The sequence below is a fragment of the Anoplolepis gracilipes genome, chromosome 11, assembly GCF_047496725.1.
Source record: "Anoplolepis gracilipes chromosome 11, ASM4749672v1, whole genome shotgun sequence".
NCBI lineage: Eukaryota > Metazoa > Arthropoda > Insecta > Hymenoptera > Formicidae > Anoplolepis > Anoplolepis gracilipes.
This window is the reverse complement of record NC_132980.1, coordinates 4,541,682-4,565,172: the sequence shown is the minus strand read 5'-3', so window position 1 is coordinate 4,565,172 and position 23,491 is coordinate 4,541,682. Positions and strand designations below refer to the sequence as shown.

General features: G+C 29.0%; 1 protein-coding gene across 2 annotated transcripts in view; it reads right to left on the bottom strand.

The window, feature by feature from the left end:
- Positions 1-17,400: 17,400 nt before the first annotated feature.
- The window catches only part of Sff (BRSK family serine/threonine-protein kinase sugar-free frosting), a 32,294-nt gene continuing 26,203 nt past the window's right edge, over positions 17,401-23,491 (bottom strand). For both annotated transcript variants that reach the window (XM_072902161.1, XM_072902160.1), the window contains exon 13: positions 17,401-23,232. In XM_072902161.1, the coding sequence (XP_072758262.1) occupies positions 23,008-23,232 (225 nt within the window). In that variant the 3' untranslated portion in view covers positions 17,401-23,007. The remainder of the gene's footprint in view (positions 23,233-23,491) is intronic.

The window sequence follows — 23,491 nt, the reverse complement described above, 5'->3', positions numbered from 1 at the left end:
TGCTAACTCCTTATGTATAAGGCAGCTCTAATTTTATGTACAAACAAGTATGTATGACATTCCTTTCTGCGCATGCGCTGTGAAGGCGCGTGTTGTACGCATATATACGTATAAGTATGATAAACAAGCTTATATAAAAGATATAAAATAACTGTACATTTGTATTCAATAATTTAATCTTTATATTTCTTACTTTTTTTACTAACACGACATGTGTTCTGACAAGAATTAGAGACCGAAAGCAGGTTAGAAATACATGTACTGATCATAATGGCGTCGGCACATGTCAGCGCATGCGCAGAAAGGGTCACCTTAGCGCTAATAGTATCTCTCCGAACGCGCTCTTAGTACGTAAAATTCGAGGACACTTTAGGTGCGTTCCGATATTCACTGCCAGTACTGAAAATCTGTAGTGTACGTGACGTAAATTATAGATTTTCAGTACTGGCAGTGAATATCGGAATGCAGCCAATATAAGCAAAATCTAGGGAGTTAGCAGTCTAGTATTATATAGAAGTCTGTGATTTTGCCGGAGTTAGCGGTCTAGTTATATATAGAAGTCTGTGTAGAAAACTCGTTTCTGAGTGACATGGTTGAATGATTGATTATAATTTTATTAAAATTTAAAATTCTTTCCAAAGTGTGTCATTATTTTATAACTACATAAATATTGCTAAATAAATAATAATTTTAAATATTTTAGTTTTTATTTTTAAATTTATATTTCTCTTCTGCTACATGTATATGTACATATACAGGGTGTCCCATAATTTGCGGACCACCCGTCCGCAAATTATGGGACACCCTGTAAAATTATGAGGTGCAGGTAGAGTATGTTAAACTGAGTACCATTTTGCAATTTTTGCAACAGTTAATGAGATATTAATTATAAGAAATCAGCCAATCGGCGCCCGGCAGGAGCGCGCGGTACGAAGAAGCCTCCCACTTGATACTAGGCGCGCCGATGATATGTGTTATGTGACTATGTGTGTGACTCTTCAGATTGTCAATGGGTGTGTTCCATATGAACGCTCACGCACTGTAAGCGCTCACGCTTATATAAGCGCTATTTTCAATCGTTCCGTTTGCTGCTTAAGCGCTTAAAATTGCAAACGGAAAGTAGTTCTTTTTGGGTGCATGAGCATCGTGAGCATGTAAAAATGGCGGAAAAACAGATTGTTCTTTTGTGTTCGCTAATTGTAATAATGTTCGAAATATTGTTTGATGACGATGGAGATTCTTTAAAACTTAATACAGAAGTAGAAAACATTCTTTTAATTCTTAATAAGTATCGCGAGAAAACTGCAATATTACGCTTAAAGAATTACGTAGAAAAGATTTTACCATTATATACCGATGTACAATTTAAATCATATTTTAGTTATTAATCAAATATTAACCATATATTAATCACATTACAATTTAAATCCATTTTTCTGTTCACCATGCGATACCACGGGTGCGTTCCATATGAACGCTCACGCTTTTGCTGCCCTACCTCGATGAAATAAGCATTTGTTAGTACAAGTTATGACGTCACAGTGACATCATTAATACGTTTATAAGCGCTTATAACTCCAAATGGAACAGCGTAAGCAATGCTTATAAGCGCTTTAAGCGTGTAAGCTTAAAAGCTGTCCAAAAGGAACGCACCCAATGCAGAGCGTTTCTCCCACCACTTCGTCGGCGCGCCTAGTATCAAGTCACGCTGATTGGTTGAATTTAAAGCAATATATATGTATATATATTACATGCTACACGTAATGTGTTATGCGCATAATATCATTATGCAAATAATGATATTTTCCAATAAAAATATTTATAATTAACGTACTTTAACTTAAAAAAATTGTTTTTAAAAATAAAATATTAGAGACTGTGTCTTTTGTAATGTATAATATAATATGGTTTAGTATACAGGGTGTTCAGTAACAGGTGGGACAAAATTTAAGGAATGATTCTACACGATAAAATAAGACAAAAATCAAGAATAACAAAATTGCAGTAGAGACTTCGTTTTTTAGTTATAAATATTTAAAAGTTCTAAAAAGTGTAAAAGGTATCTAAAGCTCGGCAATTCGCTGCACATTTTTGCGTCAGAGTATGTTGAGAGCAATTCAGTCGATGTAGTCTACGTACGTCAAAAATTTTGCGGTTTACCATGCTTTGGGCACCTTTTACGCAAATTTTCAAAATTTGTAACTAAAAGACGAAGCCTCTATCGCAATTTTGTTATTCTTGATTTTTGTCTTATTTTATCATGTAGAATCACTCCTTAAATTTTGTCCCACCTGTTGCCGAATACCCCTTTAAATTCTAGAAGGGGACAAAATAACCAATTAGATATTAGCAAAAGAGACAAACATAGGCCTCAGGTGTAGTATCTCTCTCTCTAAACTGGGCGCGCGCTTGGCTATCGCAATGCTCAGTCCATTTTATATGTCTATAATTTTCAGGGATGGAAAAGTTACTTTTAAAAAGTAACTAGTTACCGTTACTCGTTACCATAGACCTTAAGACCTGGACCGAACAATCCAGCTTCGTAAAGTTAGCCGAACCACTTTGATTTTTTTATAATTAAAATTAACTAATCGTTTGGTCATCGTTTGTTTATGATTGGTCATCCAATTAAAACGTTTGGTCATTTATCGTTTTTTTTAATTAAATAATTAAAATTTCGAACTAAAGTTAGCCGAACATTTTTATTTTTCGTCCAATCGAGTTAAACAAGAGCTTATTCGATGCAGAATCGTTAGGTCATCACGAATAAATTCTTTACAACGTTTGGTCATCCATAGTTTATCCGAAAAATGAAAAAAATCATGTGCGGTAAAATGACGACGGGCGACGTATAGTGATATGGACGTGCGCTGCGGTCACGCGCGCATGCGTTTTAGTAACTTACACAAAATTTTAAATAAATCCTTTTTAATTTTAATAAATACTTTTTATGTTGCTATGCAAGTTGCAAACCCATGTGGAATCGTATATGCATTGCAAAGTACATGCTTAGATGGGAATGCATAGGGAGACGGGGCGAAGCTCGATTGGACGAAAAATAAAAATGTTCGGCTAACTTTAGTTCGAAATTTTAATTATTTAATTAAAAAAAACGATAAATGACCAAACGTTTTAATTGGATGACCAATCATAAACAAACGATGACCAAACGATTAGTTAATTTTAATTATAAAAAAATCAAAGTGGTTCGGCTAACTTTACGGAACTGAACAATCCCCATCTAAACGTGTTTCAAAAATGGTTGGGAAAAAAGAGAGAGAGAGCGAGCGTGAAGACGGCCATATTTATCTTTCTTTCAGTCAAAATAGTAACTAGTTACCGTTATTCGTTACTTATTATCAAAAGTAACTAGTTATCGTTATTGTTACTTTTTTCGTTATTTTTTTAATGTTAAAACATGATAAAAAATTAAATAAAAGATAAGTAATTTATTTTATTAAAAAAATTAATTATTAAAATATTAATAAAATATCAATAAATTTAAAAAAATTTTTATTTTAAATTTATAAAATTATAAATAATATGGAAAAAATTTTTAAACACTTAAAGTATAAATAAAAAAATTTTGGTTTGCATTAAATTTATAACTATTGTCAAAAATACACGATATATTTGTTGTACTTTCATAATTATGATCCGTATTCAGAACGCGCTTACAAAGATGTTAGCGCGTTCTAAATACGGACCTATAGTATTAGTATTTATTTAATCCTTGCCTTTCGGCTTAGGATGAACTTCTGGTTTACATATATTATCATAATTAATTAAACAATAAAACATACTAGAATGGTAAACTATACAAAACAAAAGATAAACTATTAACAAAAGATAAATTCTGATAACTAGACTATTATCAACCAAAACATAAACAACAAAAATCCATTATTCTCTATTTCCACTGTTTTCCTCTCTTTTGAAGCGTTTATATATTTCTATATCTTCTTCTTCTTTTCTTTCTAACCCTTCTCCTTTACTTCCTTCTTCCTATTCTTTTTGTACCGTAGCCTAGCTCTGTTTTCCCTCCTAACTTCCTGTTTCTCCTGTCGTTTCGTTCTCTTCGTTCGTTTCGTTCGTTTTCTTCCACTTCTTCTCCTTCTTCCTCTCTCCTTTTCTCCATTTCTCTCCTTTTTTCTACTATCTCTCTTATACTTCTCAGTCCTTGTCCTTCTTCTCCTAGCACTACTTTTTTCCTCCTGCCTTGTTACTTCGCAAATCTTTATTACGTGCCATAAACTCTCCTTCTCCTTCTTACACAATCTACAAATTGTTTCTTCCTCTTCTTTCCAATGTTTTCTTTCTCTCACTTCATTGCCGCATCTGAATCTTGCCACCATATTTCTGTCTTTCCTTTTCATTCTCCTATTCAAATACCTTGGTCTTTTTTCCGCAATTATTTTCTTATATTCTTTGTTATATTTGGACTCTTCTATCCTCTTCCTTCTCTTCCTTTCCTCTTTCTCCCTTGTGCTTCTCACTACTTCCTGTACTATGTCTTCTCCCTCTTCTCTCCTTCTTTCCCCCTCTTCCCCTCCATATCATTCTTCCTCTAGTACCTTCCTCCTTATCTTTGCCCATTTTCCTTCTCTACCTGCTCCCATTCTCTCTCCTTCTCCTTCAAGCATTCTTTGACCAATACCTTCCCCGACTTTCTTGCTTCCTCTTCATATTTCACCGCTTTTTTCAGCGCCTTTACTCTGATTTCGGTCAATTTCCCTTCTTTCATTACTATATACTTTGGTGTTGGCCTTCCCAGTCCCAGAATCCATTTTACATATTTTCTTTTGATTCCAGTCTTTCCTCCTTCCTCCATCCCTATATTTCCGCTCCGAACAAACCCACACTTTCCACTAATGCCTCGAACATCTTCATTCTTCTCACATAATCTTCTTTGAATATTCTTTCTCGTATGCTCCACGTTTTCTTCATTGCTATCATTGACTTCTTCTTCCTTTCTAATATATCCTTCTTTGCTTCTCCATTCTTCTGCATTATAAACCCCAAGTATCTCATCTCTTTCACTTCCTCTAAACTCTCCTCTTCCCATTTCTATTCTCTCCTCCTTGCTCTTCCTCTTTCCTTCTCAAATACTATTATTTTTATTTTTCCCGGGTTCAACTTTAGCTTTCTTTTCTCTAGAAATTTTTTTAACCTTCTAAGCATACTCTTCAGTTCCTCTTCTCTTTCCGCAAGCAAAATCATCGTCAGCATATATCATCCATGTCTTTCTGCCTCCCACCATCACCCCTCCTATCTGTCCTTTTTTCATCTCCTCTTCCAAATTCGCCATGTAGATATTGAATAACGTCGGGCTCATTGAGCACCCTTGTCTCACTCCTTTCCTTTTCCAAAATTCCTCTATGTATCCTTCCCCTACTTTTATCACGTTTTTTGTTTCTTTATACGTCTCCCATATTCTTTCTCTTAGCTTCCTGCTTATTCCTATCTGCTTCATTCTTTCCTTTAGAATTTGCCTATCCACTCTGTCGAACGCTGCCCTTAGCTCTGCAAAGCATGCGTATACTTTCCCTTTCTTTTTTCCTAGCTTTCTGTCTACAAATAGGGACCTATATGAATATCTGTTGATAATTGAATATTAAATATATGAAAATAGAAAATATAATATATCATAAATAGGTTCCATATATAAAAATTAACGATAAAAATAACTGTTAAATTTGTTACCGTTACTAAAAAAAATGTAACTAACAATAAGTACGTTACCCCTACAATTACAGAAAAAAATTGTAACGCTGTTATCACTACGTTACTAAAAAAAAGTAACTGTAACGGTAATGGCATTACAAGTAACGCATTACTTCCCAACCCTGAGCATTTTAGTATTCTAGTCTACGATTGCCATTAAGGTTAACAAAATAAAAAAGCGAGCAAATTTAATAATATTTGTTTATTTTAGTAATGTTGCATTATTATTATTTTTATACATATTTGATATTGGCCATCAACAAATATGTTACAATTTTTATTTCTCCATCCTCTCGTGTTTTTATTCGTTTATCGGAAAAGCGCGATTTATTTATTTTCATATAATAATAATAATATATTAATAATAATAATTCTCATAGAGTAATTTATGTAGATAGTCATTACGTATGACAAATGACCATTAGTATTAATTATAGCGCGCTAAATTATACATATCAACTCACTCCGTATTAAATAAAATTGCGCGCGTATAATACCAGAAAAACATATAACAAATAGATAAATGCAGCACATGAATCGATATATTCAACAAATAAGACTATAATAATATAATATGCAACGACAATGTACATATATGTATATTGATGCAGCGAAAAATTGTATGAAAAATTAATCGCAAAGCGTGTGTATATGGATTTACGGATCCTCGCGCTGTGTCGCGTATCATTTTTCTGTTCTTTTCGAACGAAAGTAGAATTTCGCACGACGCAAATGTACGGATGTTGCGCAGTTAATACACACACACACACACACACACACACACACACACACGCACGCACGCACGCACGCACGCACGCACGCACGCACGCACGCACGCACGCACGCACGCACGCACGCACGCACGCACGCACGCACGCACGCACGCACGCACGCACGCACGCACACACACACACACACACACACACACACACACATTGTATTATCTTTATGAAACTATTATGCATCCGCAAGATATTGTTGCATTGTACAAAATTCTATTTTGAACGATCTATGATACGCAAATAATCGTTCAAAACTATATGTATGTATGTATGTGTCTGATGTATGTATATGTATAGTTTGCCTATTTCGTCGGCCTGTGAAATGCTCGAATTACAATACGTAATATATATTGTATATCGTTGCCGTTTGTAATTCGTATGTGAAGAGAATCTAATCATCCACAGTGGATCGCTTATTATAATAATCGGCATATAATTGCAAGGGCAGGATTCATCCTTCGTAAAAAAATAGTTCACTGTGAATGCATCGAATTTCAGCGCTTTTTTCTTCAGGCTAACTGCACGAATCTGGTACGACGTTCGAGTGAAATGTACTCATGATATAATATAATGAGCTATACACATCTTCCCGAAACGTAATTTATAATATAATGAGATGCTAAAACGCAGCTCCTACATTTTTGGAAATTACAGAAAAGTGTGTGAAAAGAAACTTGGTATTTTTACATTCCGAAACAGATTGGTGTAATTGGCCCATACAAGCTGTATGACCAAAAGTTTATTGTAATTCTGATGGTATATAAATTATTAATGCTTATATAAGTTGGATTATCAATCGGACGTGGTGCAGTCGTCCGATTTAAATAGGCAGATCAAGCAAAACGCGATTTATGCTAGAATAGATTTTTGCTGAAAAGAATACTGTTCACTCACACAGCCGTTATTGTCAGTTTTGTCTGGACGTCACTAAATATTCAGCACATGTTACATCGATTATTATAAACCGAAGCTCATAACGTGAGGGAGATTTAAAAAATTATCTAATTATGTTTTGTGGCATTTTTACAGTTATCATTATTACGAACGAAAAGAAAAATTAAATGTTTTAAATGTAACTAATCATTAATAATATCTGATATTAATTGCAAGAAAAATTATACTATTTGGAATTAGATATTAATTACGCAGAGACTAATTTTCAAGTTTTGAGTTTTTATATTTTTGTTGCAAAATATTGTAATAATAAAATAGTTATTTTATTCTCAATTAATTAATTTTGTTTTTGTAAAATAGTTGTATTCAAAAAATTATTTCAAAGTTAATTTTCTTTTTTATGTCCAATCATGGATTCGAATTAATTTAAGGATGTTTAGTACCTATTTTTAAAAATATAGGAATTTAATAAAATTTGCACAGATTGTTCTGATACATGTTTAGAAACTTATAAAAAAACCTGGAGTGATTCACTGAAGCAATCAAAAATTATAAGGATTTTAATTTGCAATGAATTTACCCGTCGATATAATTATAAATATAATTATTTTGTGGATCTAATTATAAGTAAAAGTATTAATATAATTATAAATATAATTATTTATATAAATAAATATAAATATAATTATTTCTGTCCTTTTCAGCCCTTAAATTGATACGATTACAGATTTTCTATCTTATAAAAAAATTTGTGATCGTGTTGATTTAAGAAACAAAATAGATAGAAATAATAATAGGAATTTATTCAAAATTTGCAAAAGTATAGTTTAAATATAAAGGAAATATTTGATCACATAATTTTGGTCAAGTACTGACTAGTTCAAAAGATATTGAATATAATTTTCTCAATTTCGTGCTATTATCCGAGATGACATATTATTTATTGTGAAAACGTAGTAACATAGCATTCAGCTGAGCCTTCTTTTGACATTTTAAATAACCTATCTTTTTATCTGAAGAAACTTCTATATACAAACGTGTAAGCGAGAAGCGACTAGGCCTCATATGTCAATTTGCAATTTGACCAACTTATGAAAAATTACCATGTTGCCACACTTCTTTCTTCTCGGAGAAATGACAAATTATTAAATTTATCAAGTAGTTAAAAATCTTCTATATTTTGTCATTATTCACTATTATACTTTTTATTCTGACATTTTAAATTACTCTGTACGAGTAAATTCTTTTATTTTTATAAATTTTGTGCTGTAATGTTGAAATTGAGATACCGTCAATGATAAAAGTTTCTCATTATAATTTAAGAAACACGAAAATTCTCCGAAAAAAAGTAACAGAAGTTCGAAAATACATTTCTACACTCTAGCTATGAATAAATAATAAGATTTTATGCAATCTTTATAATAATCATATATTAAGATGTATGAGAAAAGTATATATTTGTCAATTTCGACTACTTTTTGCTCCAATTGTAGGTGCTAAACATCCTTAAATTGGCTTTAAGTTCATGTTGATTTTATATTATAATAGATTTTTCTTTTTAAATTTTTATTCTACTTGGTTGTGAAATTTATTCGTTGCCACTTTAGTGATGTACGATTAATGTGACAAAAATTGTCCGTTTTTTTATTTTATGAATTTAAACTCGAGAAAAGGGTGTTCCTGCCGCTGTGAGAGAGTCACTTTACCTTTTTCAATTATCAGTGGAACTTGACATGACTTCTCAAGGCCCGCATGCTACTCGTTAAATTCTGTACGTAATCTATAAATGATGATAGGGATACAAGGACTGCATGTTGATGTATATGAGACCTGATTAATGCGATCGATAATGAATCGCTTGCAACCAATAAACATGACATGATATAAAAGAAGCATTTCGAAAATGGTAACGCAATTTGTATTTCAATTTTCTAGATGAATATCTAAAAAAAACGACATTATAAAGATATCGTCTTTCTCCTCTTCAAACATTCTTATCTGACTTTTCCTCTTATCTTGATATTACGAATAGTAGGTGAGTTCTTTTTCTTCTCCACTTTTACGAAACCTTGCTAAAACTAATTGGACCTCGTCGTTTGTCGCGGTTACAAAAAAGTTGAAATGATAAAGGAATAAGCATACATGATAAACGCAAATGCGCCGAGAGATCGTGAGAGACGCACGATGAATATTGAGATATGCGCAAGCATATCAATAAGCATAATAGTAAATAACATGAAATTCTTACTTAGCAAGAGCGTACGTATCTTATAATAGGTAAGCGTGTCCTCAAGAAACGTGAGGACGACGCGAGGCACATCGCGGCGACCTGCTCGATTTCACCATTTATTAGTTCAAATTTTGATATCCATGAACACTTATATGTTTTCTTTAAGACCGATTAAAGGACAGAGAATTTCTTTATTAATTTTCTAACGTTATGCAAATTATTTTAACATAATTGAACATAAAATGTATATAATTTAAAAAAAAATTTGTTAAAGATTCAAAGAATTTGTTTTATATATCATTGTGCCTGATCATGCTCGATCATCATTATGTAACGGAATTCATGAAATTCAGCAGGGTGACCGCGGGATACACGCTTCGAAAGATACAATGCACATTTAACATAACGCCAACAAGGAAACATGTAATAATAAATCAATTGCATGGTCAAAATTTGCATTGTCTTATAAATCGTATAAAAATTTCCTATATATTCAACCTAGCTTATAATGTAATGCTTAAGAGTATGATATATTGGGAATTTTTGTGTAATGCCTGCCTTTCTTGCGGTGAGACATTTGCCACGATTTGCGCACGAGCTTCAATCTATTAGAAAAACATACATTTATTCATCATTGTCATTAAATTTTTGTTACTTTCTTTTGAATGAATACTAATTTTACATCCATTGCGCTTGCAGAACAATTATATGATCACTTGCACGGCAGATCGTGGCGGCATCTCGCGTTACGCAAAAGCGAATCGAAAAATATTAGTGAGAGAGATAGCGAGTATGTTTATTCTTTCCTTTGTAAATAAAATTTTGCAAGTGTGTAAGCGATACAACTGTCGGTGAGATATTTTCAAAATCGATGCAACGCGCCTCTAACTTTTATATTTGCAAAATATTAATTTGTCACTCTGGATCAATTCACTGAATTGTTATATGGATTTCTCTCAATTTTTACTCTTTCATGCGATAAGAATTAAAGATTCGTTCCAAAATTTATATCTTTACACGCGGAACTATAATTCGTCTGAATTGATAATACAAAGGGCAACATAAATAAAGGACAACATTTCAAAGGGAACAAAAAATCTTTTAAAATTCATAAAAAATATATAATAAAAATAAAAAATTAAAGACTTTTAAAAACTCTTAAAATTGAAGAAAATTGTTAAGAGATTTGAAACAAAATACATATTTATACAGCATCATAGTATTAATTTAAAAGGTACATTATACAATAAATAAAAAACAGTTTTTTTTTAGAAAGAAATAGTTTTTAAACTTTTTTAGCATACAAGTCCTTAAACAAATTAGTTTATTATATCAAAATTTGAAGAAAGTTTTAGTAAAAATATCATTTTTCTTTATTTTTGTTAACGGAGAATAAAAAATTTTTTCTAATTTAATTTAAACTATATCGAATAATATTTATGTTTCTTTCTTTTTATTATTATAACAATGTTTTTACTTCTGTATGAGTTTTCTCAATAAAGACAGAATTATAAAAACACTTGATATTTACTTTTTTGAAAAAACCTGGAATTAAAAAAAATTGTTCAAAAATAAAAAATATATTTTTTAACATACAAAAATTCAATGTAGTGACAATCACAGAAAACTTTTTTACTAAAAATGATACTTCTACTAAAAAGTCGTAAGAAAATAAAACCTAAATTGTTATTTTCTGAAGTATTTTGACACAATAGATCAATTTGTTTAATAAGATAATTGCTGTACGTTAAAAAACTTTGAATTTTTTCAAAAAAAACTTACTGTTTTTATAGTTTATTTTCCAAATTAGTACTGTTATTTAGTTCAAGTATTGCCGTTTCAGGTTTCTCAACAATTTCCCTCAATTGCCGAGGGTCTCTAATCAATTTTTCTATTATTATTAACGTATTTCCTGCAAATTTCAAAAAGTTTTGGTAATTATTTACATTAACAGACACTCTTTCGATGATTTTAACCTTGATATATGTTGTAAAAGTGAGAACACTTTAATTAAGATTTGCGTATGTCTTATTTGGCGGGCTTGTATAATTTTTGTGATATGTATATAAATATTAAAAATGCAATACACTATCGTGCACAAGGGATACCTTCTCTACATAAATTTCAAATTTTCTATTCGAAACCATTTCCCTAGATCACTGCGCTCTATTAACAATAAGAGGTTCCAATTTTTATAGATCTCATTTCTAATTAATCGCAGGTAGATGTTCGATTTGATTTTACGTGAAAAATTGTAAAAATTTATATAAAGTTCTTTATCCACCTATATATTGTATTTTTAATTTTTACATGGTAATAGCTAAAAAATTATACAATGTTATATTAATTAAAACATAAGCAAATATTAATCATTATTCTCGTCTCCATAATATATTTTAACGTCAAAATTCTCGATGTGTCCGTTAATTAATTATCTTTTACACACGAAATACTTTAGTCTTCTTTGCTCACATTCAGACTTGTACAATATAAAATCTTAATTTAATATGGCCGGTAATTTGTTTTACATTCTCTTTCTCTCTCTTTTTCTAATCGCCCTCTTTTGTTCTCTATTACACTCCTTTCCAATTTCATTATTAATATAAGTATTATATATATATATATATATATATATATATATATGTGTGTGTATATATATGTATATATATAATATATATATATATATATATATATATATATATATATATATGAGTTTATGTTTAACCGCAATTAGTAAATAGATAATTGCAAGCTTATACTAAGTTTAATTTATACTATTTGTTTGTGTACGTTGTAATATTAAATCCACATTCATCTATGCAACGAGAACCTTCATTTTTTTATTCATACGCTCTCTATTACTTTCATTCTCGTACATTAGACAATTCGCTTATATTGCCAAACTCGATTTGTCAACGAAAAAATGTCAAACAAGAAAATTATTTACACCGTTAAGTGATTTAAAGAATATCACTTTTCTATTTATATACGAGTATATACGCAAAAGATAATGATTTTTTTTATCGCGGTTTAATCGCATCGATTATATATGTTTGAATAATATGTATATTCGAATAATGACGTTGTTAGTTGTTTCTTAACTCTTGCTGATATAATTATCATAGGACTAATAACGCAATAAACTTATTAATAAGTTATTCGAACTTTGTGTATTTAATGCTTAACTACTAATACTGAACTTGCTCTCTTTTTAACAATATCTAATGATTTATTTCTACGACGATTAAAGGCAATAATTGGAAATTGATTTCTGAAAAGCGATGAAGAAAAAAACAGAAACATCGATACATTTTATTCGTAAAATTGGTGTGCGCATTGACGTATAAATAAAGGTATGTCTACATTAACTTGTACACTTGGCGTCATAAATGTCTTCTCATATTAAATTAGCCGCTTCTGGGTTTAATGCTTAGATACAGTGCTATTGGACTAGCTGCTATTAAACTCATAAGCGGCTAACTTCATGCGAGAAGGCATTTATGACGCCAAGTGTACAATCGTGTAATGCATATACAAAAAAAAATTCAATCATTCATGCATCCAAAATAAAAAATACAATATAACATTTTTTTATATTAGATATCTGATTGATTGATTTCTTTATACATATGCATTATCTGGCCATGCAAATGTGTCTGGATAAATCTTAATAAATAATTTTTTCGTTAACCCCTTTAATTTTAAATCGTTTAAATATATATCAAATATTTATGCGTAACAAATAGAAGCACAAAATATAAAAATTGTAAGTAGAGTTAAGGGTTAACGATTTCATAAAATTTTATATTCGGTTTTTTCACTATAACAATATTTTCAATACATCCTGCTATTTTTTTACAATATTATATATATTTGCTTGAGGGTATTAATGCATGTCTATCTTTAGCTGAGTTTTAGCTGAGAAACACTGTTGCGCTTTTGTCCTGTAAAATTTTACTTGCAACAAAAGATTGCTAATTCTCTCCTTTTGTATTATTTATCAATTGTATAGCTTATAGACATTTATTCGAATATTTATATAGGAACGAATCGCCACATGCGTGTTATAATAAGTAGGTAATATTTAAAGCGAGAATCCAAGGCTCACTAAAAAAAAAAAATTTTAATTTTGATTCATGTGTGAACATTTATATTATATACATATTCGATCTTCCGCTTACTATGACCTAATCGTAATTAATAAGAACTTTAAAGATCGCGATGCTTTAAGAATTATTGTTAAAAATAATTCTTTCCGTAAATTATATGCATCGCATTCTCGAAAATTGATGAATTTCAAGATATTGGTTTCGGGCGCTCAACGCCCGTTATTCTATCCGTTTTATTTTATATATCTAGCTTTTTATTTTCTCTTCGTAAACATCTATCACGGTGTAGCCTTATGTAATAAATCTTTACTTAAAAACATGCTTAACGTGCATTTATAATACACCCTATATCATTTCTCACTAATAAGTTGATAGGGACAATCTCGAGATATGTCTGTGTGAAGAATAATTGATAAAGATGTAAATGTATGGACCTTCTTCTAGTGACCTTGACAACATATGTCAAGGTCAAAGCTCATGATTGAGGGAGAAGAGGGGGGAGTCTGTACACATCGACATCTTTACCGAATAATCTTTAGAATAACTACTTATTTAACTTGGGAAAGTGCTTACTGCTTTTTTCTATTATACATATACATATATGTATACACATGCACGCAATATATATACACGCACTGCATGCATGCGTCGTGTGTATTTGTATTTGTGTGTGAGTGTGTGTGTGTGTGAGTGTGTGTGTGTGTGTGTGTGTGTGTGTGTGTGTGTGTGTGTGTGTGTGTGTGTGTGTGTGTGTGTGTGTGTGTGTGTGTGTGTGTGTGTGTGTGTGTGTGTGTGTGTGTGTGTGTGTAATGTTTATAAATTTATGATACAAACTTTACACGTACATATAGAACTCTCATCAAAATAAACAAAAAGTTTTTAGTGAATATACAGAGTGTTAAAAAAGTGTCGCATACGCTCAGTGCCATTCGATAGAGAATGAAAGTCTAAGAAAAAATGTCTAATACTATTTTTCGATGCGATGAATAATTTCACCGCAATTAATTATTGTAATCAGTCAATCAGCGCGGAGCTACAAGAGAAAGTCAGAGGCGAAGCGCGCGAAGTGAGAAACGAGAGCATGAGCGCGGTAGCCGTCGCGCCGCAGCCTTTCTCACTTTGCGCGCTTCGCCCCCGGCTTCCTCTTGTAGCTCCGCGCTGATTGACTGATTACAATAATTAATTGCGGCGAAATTATTCATCGCATTGAAAAATAGTATTAGACATTTTTTCTTAGATTTTCATTCTCTATCGAATGGCACTGAGCGTATGCGACACTTTTTTAACACCCTGTATAATTCTCAATGAATTCTATCCTATACTAGGCCCTCCTTGTTTAGCAAATTCTGATTGGGCAATGATTTTCTATGTTCAATTCTTTTCTACTTTCTAAACCATATTGTTTATAGTTCATATAATTCTTTATTGCACAATATTGTTACATTGTTAATCTTGTCTTTCTTTTCCATTTTATAATTTCTTTGATATTATACTTATTAGTTGATTATAGTGAAGGTTATTAGTTATTATTGCACATTTGAATAAGCTAATGTCTTTAGTTCGGATAATACAAGATTAGAAAAAGAAGAAGATGGCAATTTTTTCCCTCTCACTCTTTACATTTTCAAACAAAGGACTAGCTCTCCTAGTATAGAATAAGAGTTCACTGATAATTCTATAAATCAAGTATTTTCCGAATTTATAAGTTATTTTTCTATTATGTTTCCTTTATTAGCAGTCAATCTGTACAATTACAATAAGCAAGTATCTTCGGACAAAATTATTGGAAAATATATCTTTTTAACTGTATGACAAATGTGATTTATTATATTCCAGCATATTTCCATTTAATGAAAAAATTATTCTGAAAATTTAATTTTTTGAAATCGGTTTATTTTTGGACACACGTTTACTGATATTTTTTCTTGTATCTTGATGAATATTACAAACGTGCAAAGTTTATATAATTAATTTTTAACCTACATATATATATATATATATATATGTATATATATACACACACACACACATACACACACAGACACATACAAAGGGTTGCGGCCAAAATGCTTCCTAATTTTTTTTCAGTCGATTTCTAAATTAATTTTGTAATAAAATGAAAGATAATTACAAGTAAATTACAAATATATAAGTTTCAGATGGTAATCATTCAAAAGAAAAAGCTCCAAATGTTGCAATTCGACAAATGGACACAATATAAAAAATAAGAAATTAAACAATATAAAAACAAAATTTTTTTATTCTAATTAATTTAAAAATTGATTGAAAAAAATTGAAAAGCATTTTTTATGGCAATTTGGCCGTACTCTTTATTTTAATACATATATAGTTTTAGGCATTTCCTCTAAACTGATAAATAAATATTAATACAAAACTATCAGTAATCTGTTGTGTATGTTTTGAACAAGTAATAAATTGCAATAAAAAGAGTTTTTATTAAAATATTAAAATGTTTCTTAATTCAATAATATAATATCTTTACATAAATTGATTTTCTTAATTACTCTGCATACGAAAGTATATGAAAATAAAGTCATTAAAGGAAATTTGGCTTGTATTATATACATATATTATGTAACATAAATATATTATACAATATAAACATCTAATAGAACGATTTATTGTTCAATAACAATTTTTTAATATAAACAATAAAATGAGATAAATTTATTGATGTAAAAAAACACATAATTGCATTTAAAAAATATGTAATTGCTTATTACAAATACAATGTAACACATGTAAAAATAGAGTTGTCGATCGATTTTATTCATCATTCTATAAAAAAGTTAGGTAAACATTTTAGTAAAATAGTATGTGCGAGTACTTTAGATATTGCATATTTTATTATACAATTTGTTAAAATAAATTATAAAAAGACTTGTAAAAAGTGTGAGTTGAAAATATAAGCACATAAAATATGTCAAACTTTTTTAATTGTTTGATGCTTTTATTTTAATACTTTTATACGCAGAATAACTAAAAAGAATTAATATATCAATTTATGACAAATTGTAATTTTGAAAATTTAAAATAATTTTTCTTTTAATAAAAAGAAGAAACTTGATAAAACTGAATATTAAAGGCAATCTTATCGATTTCAATAATCTTGAAACATATTCTACAGAAAGTGATCGAATATTAGTGTTCTTTATCAAACATTAAAGAAATTACTTAAAATGTTAATTTTAAGTTTGTTTATTTGCTTTTTTTAAACTGTTATTTGTTTTTCTTAAAATAGTAATTATTTCTTTAAAAATATTAATTATTAAATATTATTATACATATATACATATTTCTCAATGTTGAAATTATTTCTCACCTCTAGTTTTGAAGTTATTGGCATCGATCATTTCAATTATATTGCAGTAATATTATTATCTTGTGTGTGTGCAACGGAAAATATATATATATATATTTTCCGTAATAATACATATAATTTTTAAACTACTATAATTAGTTAAGAGATACTATGTAATATATATATATATATATATATATATATATATATATTACACATATATATATGTTAACAATACTATATATATATATATATATATATATATATATATATATATATATATATATATATATAGTATCATTAACATCTTTCCGTAAAACCGGGAAGGACAAGATTCTAAGTAAAAAAATTAATTTAAAAAATATAGAATAAAAATAAAATAAAATAAATTTTTATTCTTTAAACTTTATTTTTTTGATCCTTCATATTGTTAGTTTTTAAATTATTAATTGTATATTTTAACAAAATATAAAACAATCATGAATCATTACGGTTTTATATCATGCTTATATAGGTATTCCACAAAATATAGAATAAAACCTTTTTATACAAAGTTTTGAAAACAAACAATTTTGAATATTCCTCAGGTACATATGCACTTAACTAACTCTGAATTCAAGAAATGTTGTACGCTATCCCTGTATCCATTTATATTTATAAGCATTGCTAATATCAAAAGATTCGAGGGTACACAATAAAACAAGATATTTATTTTTCAAGCATTTTATTTTATTAGCTTCAAAATTGTTTGAAATGTTGTCTATACACAATTTAAACTTCTTCGCATTAAAATACGAATATTTTAGCATGTTTTTCTATGCATTTAAATTTCTATATTCTTTTTTTTTACATTTCTGATTATTTGATGAAATCGATCACTATGTCGACGAAATAATTAAAAAATATTATATTTTGTGAATTTTGTGCTCTTTCAATAAATTGCTTTTCTGAATGTCAACAATTAGAAAATATCAGTTTCATTATTATTATAATTAATTGTGGCAGAAACATTATTGCTGCATTTAGTGCAAGAATCATGTTTATGAAGAATCATATTTAATCACTTCCGATTGCTGTACATAAATCGATATTATCGATAAATATAAATTAGTAGAAATAATATTAAAAAAAATCTTGTTCTAACAATAATTATTAATACAAATGCGTACAGAGATAGTGAAGTCTGTTGAATCCAAATATAATTAAGTGCACGTGTACCTGACAAATATTAAACAATTTCTTTTTAAAATGAATTCTTATATTTAAAAAAATTTTATTCTATACTTTCAACTTATTCTTTCATGTAGAATCATCTTCTTCCGGTTTGTACCTCAGTAGTAATATCCTGTATATAATAATATGTATACAGAATATAGATAAATGTCGTTTGGAATAATTGCTATTAAACGGAAGAAAATACGAGAAAAATAACGGAATTTTTCCTTCATTATTTTTTAGACAGAATTTAATAATAACCTTTTTTCATAAAGGGGGGTTATATCAAAGTTATTTTTAAATAGATTATATTTTCATTTTAATATTATGAAAGCACTGAAATAGATCAGTTCAAGCAATTTAAGGGGCTCACCTGATTTGAAGGGTCAGAAAAATCGAATTTTTAAAATAATTACTATTAAAAAATATTTTCTGAAAATTTTGAATTCCTTGAAAATTCTCGAAATAAGGGATAAATTAAGCTTAGAAATGTTGGTAGATATTTTTTAGAATTCTAGTCCAGCTTTCTGCCTTTGGATGTACCAGTTAGTACAGGTACAGGTTAATACAGGTTTCTGTAGGTTTACAGCAGTAGTTCAACATCACTTTAAATGCGTTTTTCTCGAAACGTGATTTTTCGATTTTGTTAACAATATAGAGAGAAAATGGTTCAATACAATGATTTAGATCTTTAATACATTAATTATAACTATTTTCTCCATACACTAAAAAAAAAGTAAATTTTTGAAAAATAATATATTTTTTTGACAAATTGGAAAAAAATAAATTTATTTTTTTGATAATAGCATAATTTTACCAATACGCAATTTTATATATAATTTTATTAAGTTTAGTGTATGTGTTTAATATTATTGATCACAAATCAATTTAATTTTTTTTATGATATCAGATGACTTGTTTTGATTCTGCAGTGTCAGCAATTTGACAAGATGAATATAGATACGTCTGCTACCCAGATGTCTCAATTATGTCACACTGGTTTTATATATAAAAATTTATAAATATCATTTATAAAGTATATAAATAAAATACCCAAGAACAGACAGTCACGATAATGTCAAAGTAACGTCAAATGACGTCAAAATGACGAGAATATGATTACAAAAACTCACTTTTCGATCATTTTTTAGGGTATATGTGCAAATCTGAAATTGATAACAGTAATCATTTGTCTAAAAAAAATCAAAAAAATCATTGTTTTTTATCGCTTCTAAACCAGGTGGTCCCCTAAGGTATATTTGAATTAATGACTTGACTTTTAAACAGTCTACAATCACATGAGAAATTGTTATAAGAGACAAAAATCAAGATCTTTATTAGACTTTATTTTTCTTATTTATTTTTGTAAATGAAGAATAATGTTATCATATATGTATTTTTTAATAGTTTTAATCAATAATGAAGCGATTTTCCAAGGTAATTATAGCATTAATAATATTATTAAGCTAAAAATAAAATAGTCATATTGAATAATAGAAATATGTTATTTAAAAATTTTTATAAAAAAAATTGTGCTAACTTATTTTGAAGAAACTTTGTGTTTGCACGTCTGTCTTGTTTCTTCCGTACCTACACAAATTAAATAAAAAATTATATAATTATGTACTATATTTTTGCGCTCTTAGAATGTGCAAAAAATTTTTGCACTTATTTTGATAAAAAAATTTTTTAGTGGAAGGACTGAATAAGCAGCCAGTAAGTCTTTCTCATGAAAGAAACAAACTACTTTGTGGAACAAATATACAGAAATTATACGCTTACTCATGCGTTTTTTGTCAACATTTTTTGGATTTTTGCGCATCCCTTAAAAAAGTTCTTTTTTTTAGCAAAAAGAAACATTTTCTTATAACTTGTTTAAAATTACATTAGATAATTTACCTATGTAAAATATATCCTCCATTTATGTGCTCTTATACCAATATATATTTTGGATTTTAAAAAATTTTCTTCTTGAAGTAGACTATCGCTGTCCATATTTAATTAAAATTTGTTATAAGAATTTAATTAAAAAAAACTAATTTTGTCATGTTAAATAGGTTATCAGAAAATGTTGTTCATCGTCTTTGAAGAGAAAAGATGCAGCGCAAAACTTTAAAATACTTTGATGTAACAGCGCATAAATTCTGTATTTGTTACAAAATATATTGTTATTTAATATATGAAGGAGTTCACTGGTTACTATTTCAGTTTTACTCACCCACAAACAAATTTTTATTTAACTAAATAAAATAAGCGCAATTTTTTGAATAATTTAAGAGGATTAATAGTGCATAGTTATATAATTTTTTAGGTTGGAGGACGGCAAAGCAGACGTGCAAATATGTACATGTCATGCAAGCTATCTATTTTTTGAATAAATTAAATTTGTCAATATGTCAAAATAAATAATTTCAACATAACAAGATCCTATTATAAGTCTTAATAACAAGAAAGCAACTAAATGATATATTATAAATTGGTAGATTAAAGTTATTGTAGAAGATAAATAAATAAAAACTAACAAGGTTATTAGATTGCTTTGATGAATTTTAACAATATTAGACTACTTTTTATGAGACAAAAAATACTGTTTATTAAGCACTTATAATTTTGAAAAATATAAAGAAAGGAGTCATCGATATACCAAGCCAAAACTTTTATGACCATTCGTTTCGTAATAGATTGCAATAATCGAAAGTGGAAATTTTGAATATAATTTTTAAGTAAAGTAAATAAAGTATAATAAAGATCTTGATGCTTATTTGTTTCAACAAATTCATCACTGTTGTAATGCTTGGTTTTCTTCAAAATTACTTTTTAAATAAATTTTTTGAGTTTTTCTTATGCTTGTTTCATATATTAAAAATATAGTATTCCATTAAAAAAAAAAAATGACTTGTGATGTGATTTTCAGAAGAATATATATAATCTTTAAATTCTAAATATAGAAATAATTTTCAAAAAATTTGGAAAACAAAATTTTTTTCATTATCAGATTTTACATAAAAAATAAATATTATAAGTCTTTTTCTTTTTTCATTTAACAATTATTTCAAATGACACATATTTATTCTTTTTTTTGTACAAGTTATATTAATTAATGTGTTTTTTAATTGTTTTAATGGGTTTCAAGTTTTAAGTATCTTCATCAAATTAATAATTTTTTCGAGAAATGAGAAACTATAATATAAGATTTTCTAGCGCACCATCTGCCAGTGACAGGTTCTGTCTGGGAGATGATTTTTTTTCAGTGAAATTGTCAAAGCATCAATAATGAACAAATAACTTTTGAGAAAAAAAAAGGTTTTTCGCAAACTAAAAACTTTTTGGAGTTAAAAGAACAAACAACTGTTGTACAATTCAATTATAGTCAATTTCAGCTGGAATTTACTTTAATAGAATTTTAATTTAAAACTTATGTACAAGATTATATATAGAAGTGGCAGAATTGAAAAATAATGGTGGTGCAGATGGTGCGCCGACTCTGAGATACTCTGTATATGTATATACACATAGTATACATATCCATTTTTTCTTGCGTATACTAGTGAGATTGACGTTTGTATTTATTATTTATTATTTAATATTTTCTAGTCTATGAAAATTTGTTGCTTCTCTCTCTTTTTTTTCATCGTGCGTGGAAAAAATCTCTCGGCGCGTTTTTTGCGCTCGATTTTCGGACTCATGTTTTTCAATGGATGTGGGAATAACTTTGATATGAACTTATTGTTAGATAGATTGCTTTGAGGAGAGATTGATATAATGCAGTTATAAAATTAACTAAACAAAATTATATTATAATTTATATAATAATAAATTATAAATAAGTGGAAATTATAATCTGCTGAATAATATAATTTATAATTTATCGAAATAACAATAACGTATTTCAAGCAACGGTATTTGTAATTTTTCTAGCTAACGAATAAAACATGCCTAATGCAAAAACATTATTTATAAACTTAACAGAAAATCAGCAATTTATTATTGCACAGGGAAATACTATTTTGCAATAATATCTAATATGAAAAAAAAAAACAATATACTAATGTCGTATCATTGCACTTAAGTCTCGCTACTTGTAACAAACACATTTCTTTAATATACTTTACACTTCATTTCCTGAATCCTTTCTTCGTGTGATTCTTCATGTGTATCGCACACCATATAGGCTTGTTTATTAAGTACACATCACTAATTCCACGACATTCATGGTTATTTATCTGGAGGCGATTTTTGGGAATAATCTCTCTCTCCCGAGAAGTTATTTATTTTACGTATGAACAAAACAGTATGAGATATCTACATTTATGTATTTTGTATTCTAATTTCTGGACCTGATTAAGATTTGAGTTGCTCAAAGAAAATTTCTTGCATGAATTTCTCGAAACATGATCAAGCATATTTTAATTCCGAAAGTAAGTATAAAATTCACACTGAAGATTTCGATGTTTCGAATTTCGTTCACATAACAAATGACTGCACTATTGCCATATTGTCGGCTCTTGATCTTCTCGCTATTACTGATGATGAAAATATTCATATATAACGTTAGACCTCAATCTTCTATATTGCAATGACATATAGAGGTGTGACTCATACACTTTTTTTTGTAGTTCTATTAAGATGTTCTAAGAACGTTCATCAGAAGAAATCTCACCAGAATCTCTGAGCACTGTCCCACAAGTTCCTCAGACTCGATCGGAATTCAAAGCGAAGGTTCTGATAGTATCACGCTATGTTGTTACCACTCATTGTGGTGACACATTTCTTCTCGGGTGTGTTCTGGCTTTCCGAATTACTTCGTACTGCCTTCGGCGAGCTGCCTGGTGTCGATGTCGCGTCGCCCGGTAGGGCATTGTTGTTATTCGTCGACGTCGAGCTTCTTCTACCGTTTTCGCGAGTCGGCGACTTCACGTCGAACACAGAGGTATCCGACTCGATGTCCGAATCGATCTGAAATCGATGAACACAATACTTTAGTTAATATAATACAAAAGAAATTCTTTTAAAATAAATTGCCTATTTCATGCAGAATATACTGTAGTCTCAGGAAAAATGTGCATATATAATCAAATTTATATGTATATAATTATATATATATATATATATATATATATATATATATATACAGGGTGTTAAAAAAGTGTCGCATACGCTCAGTGCCATTCGATAGAGAATGAAAATCTAAGAAAAAATGTTTAATACTATTTTT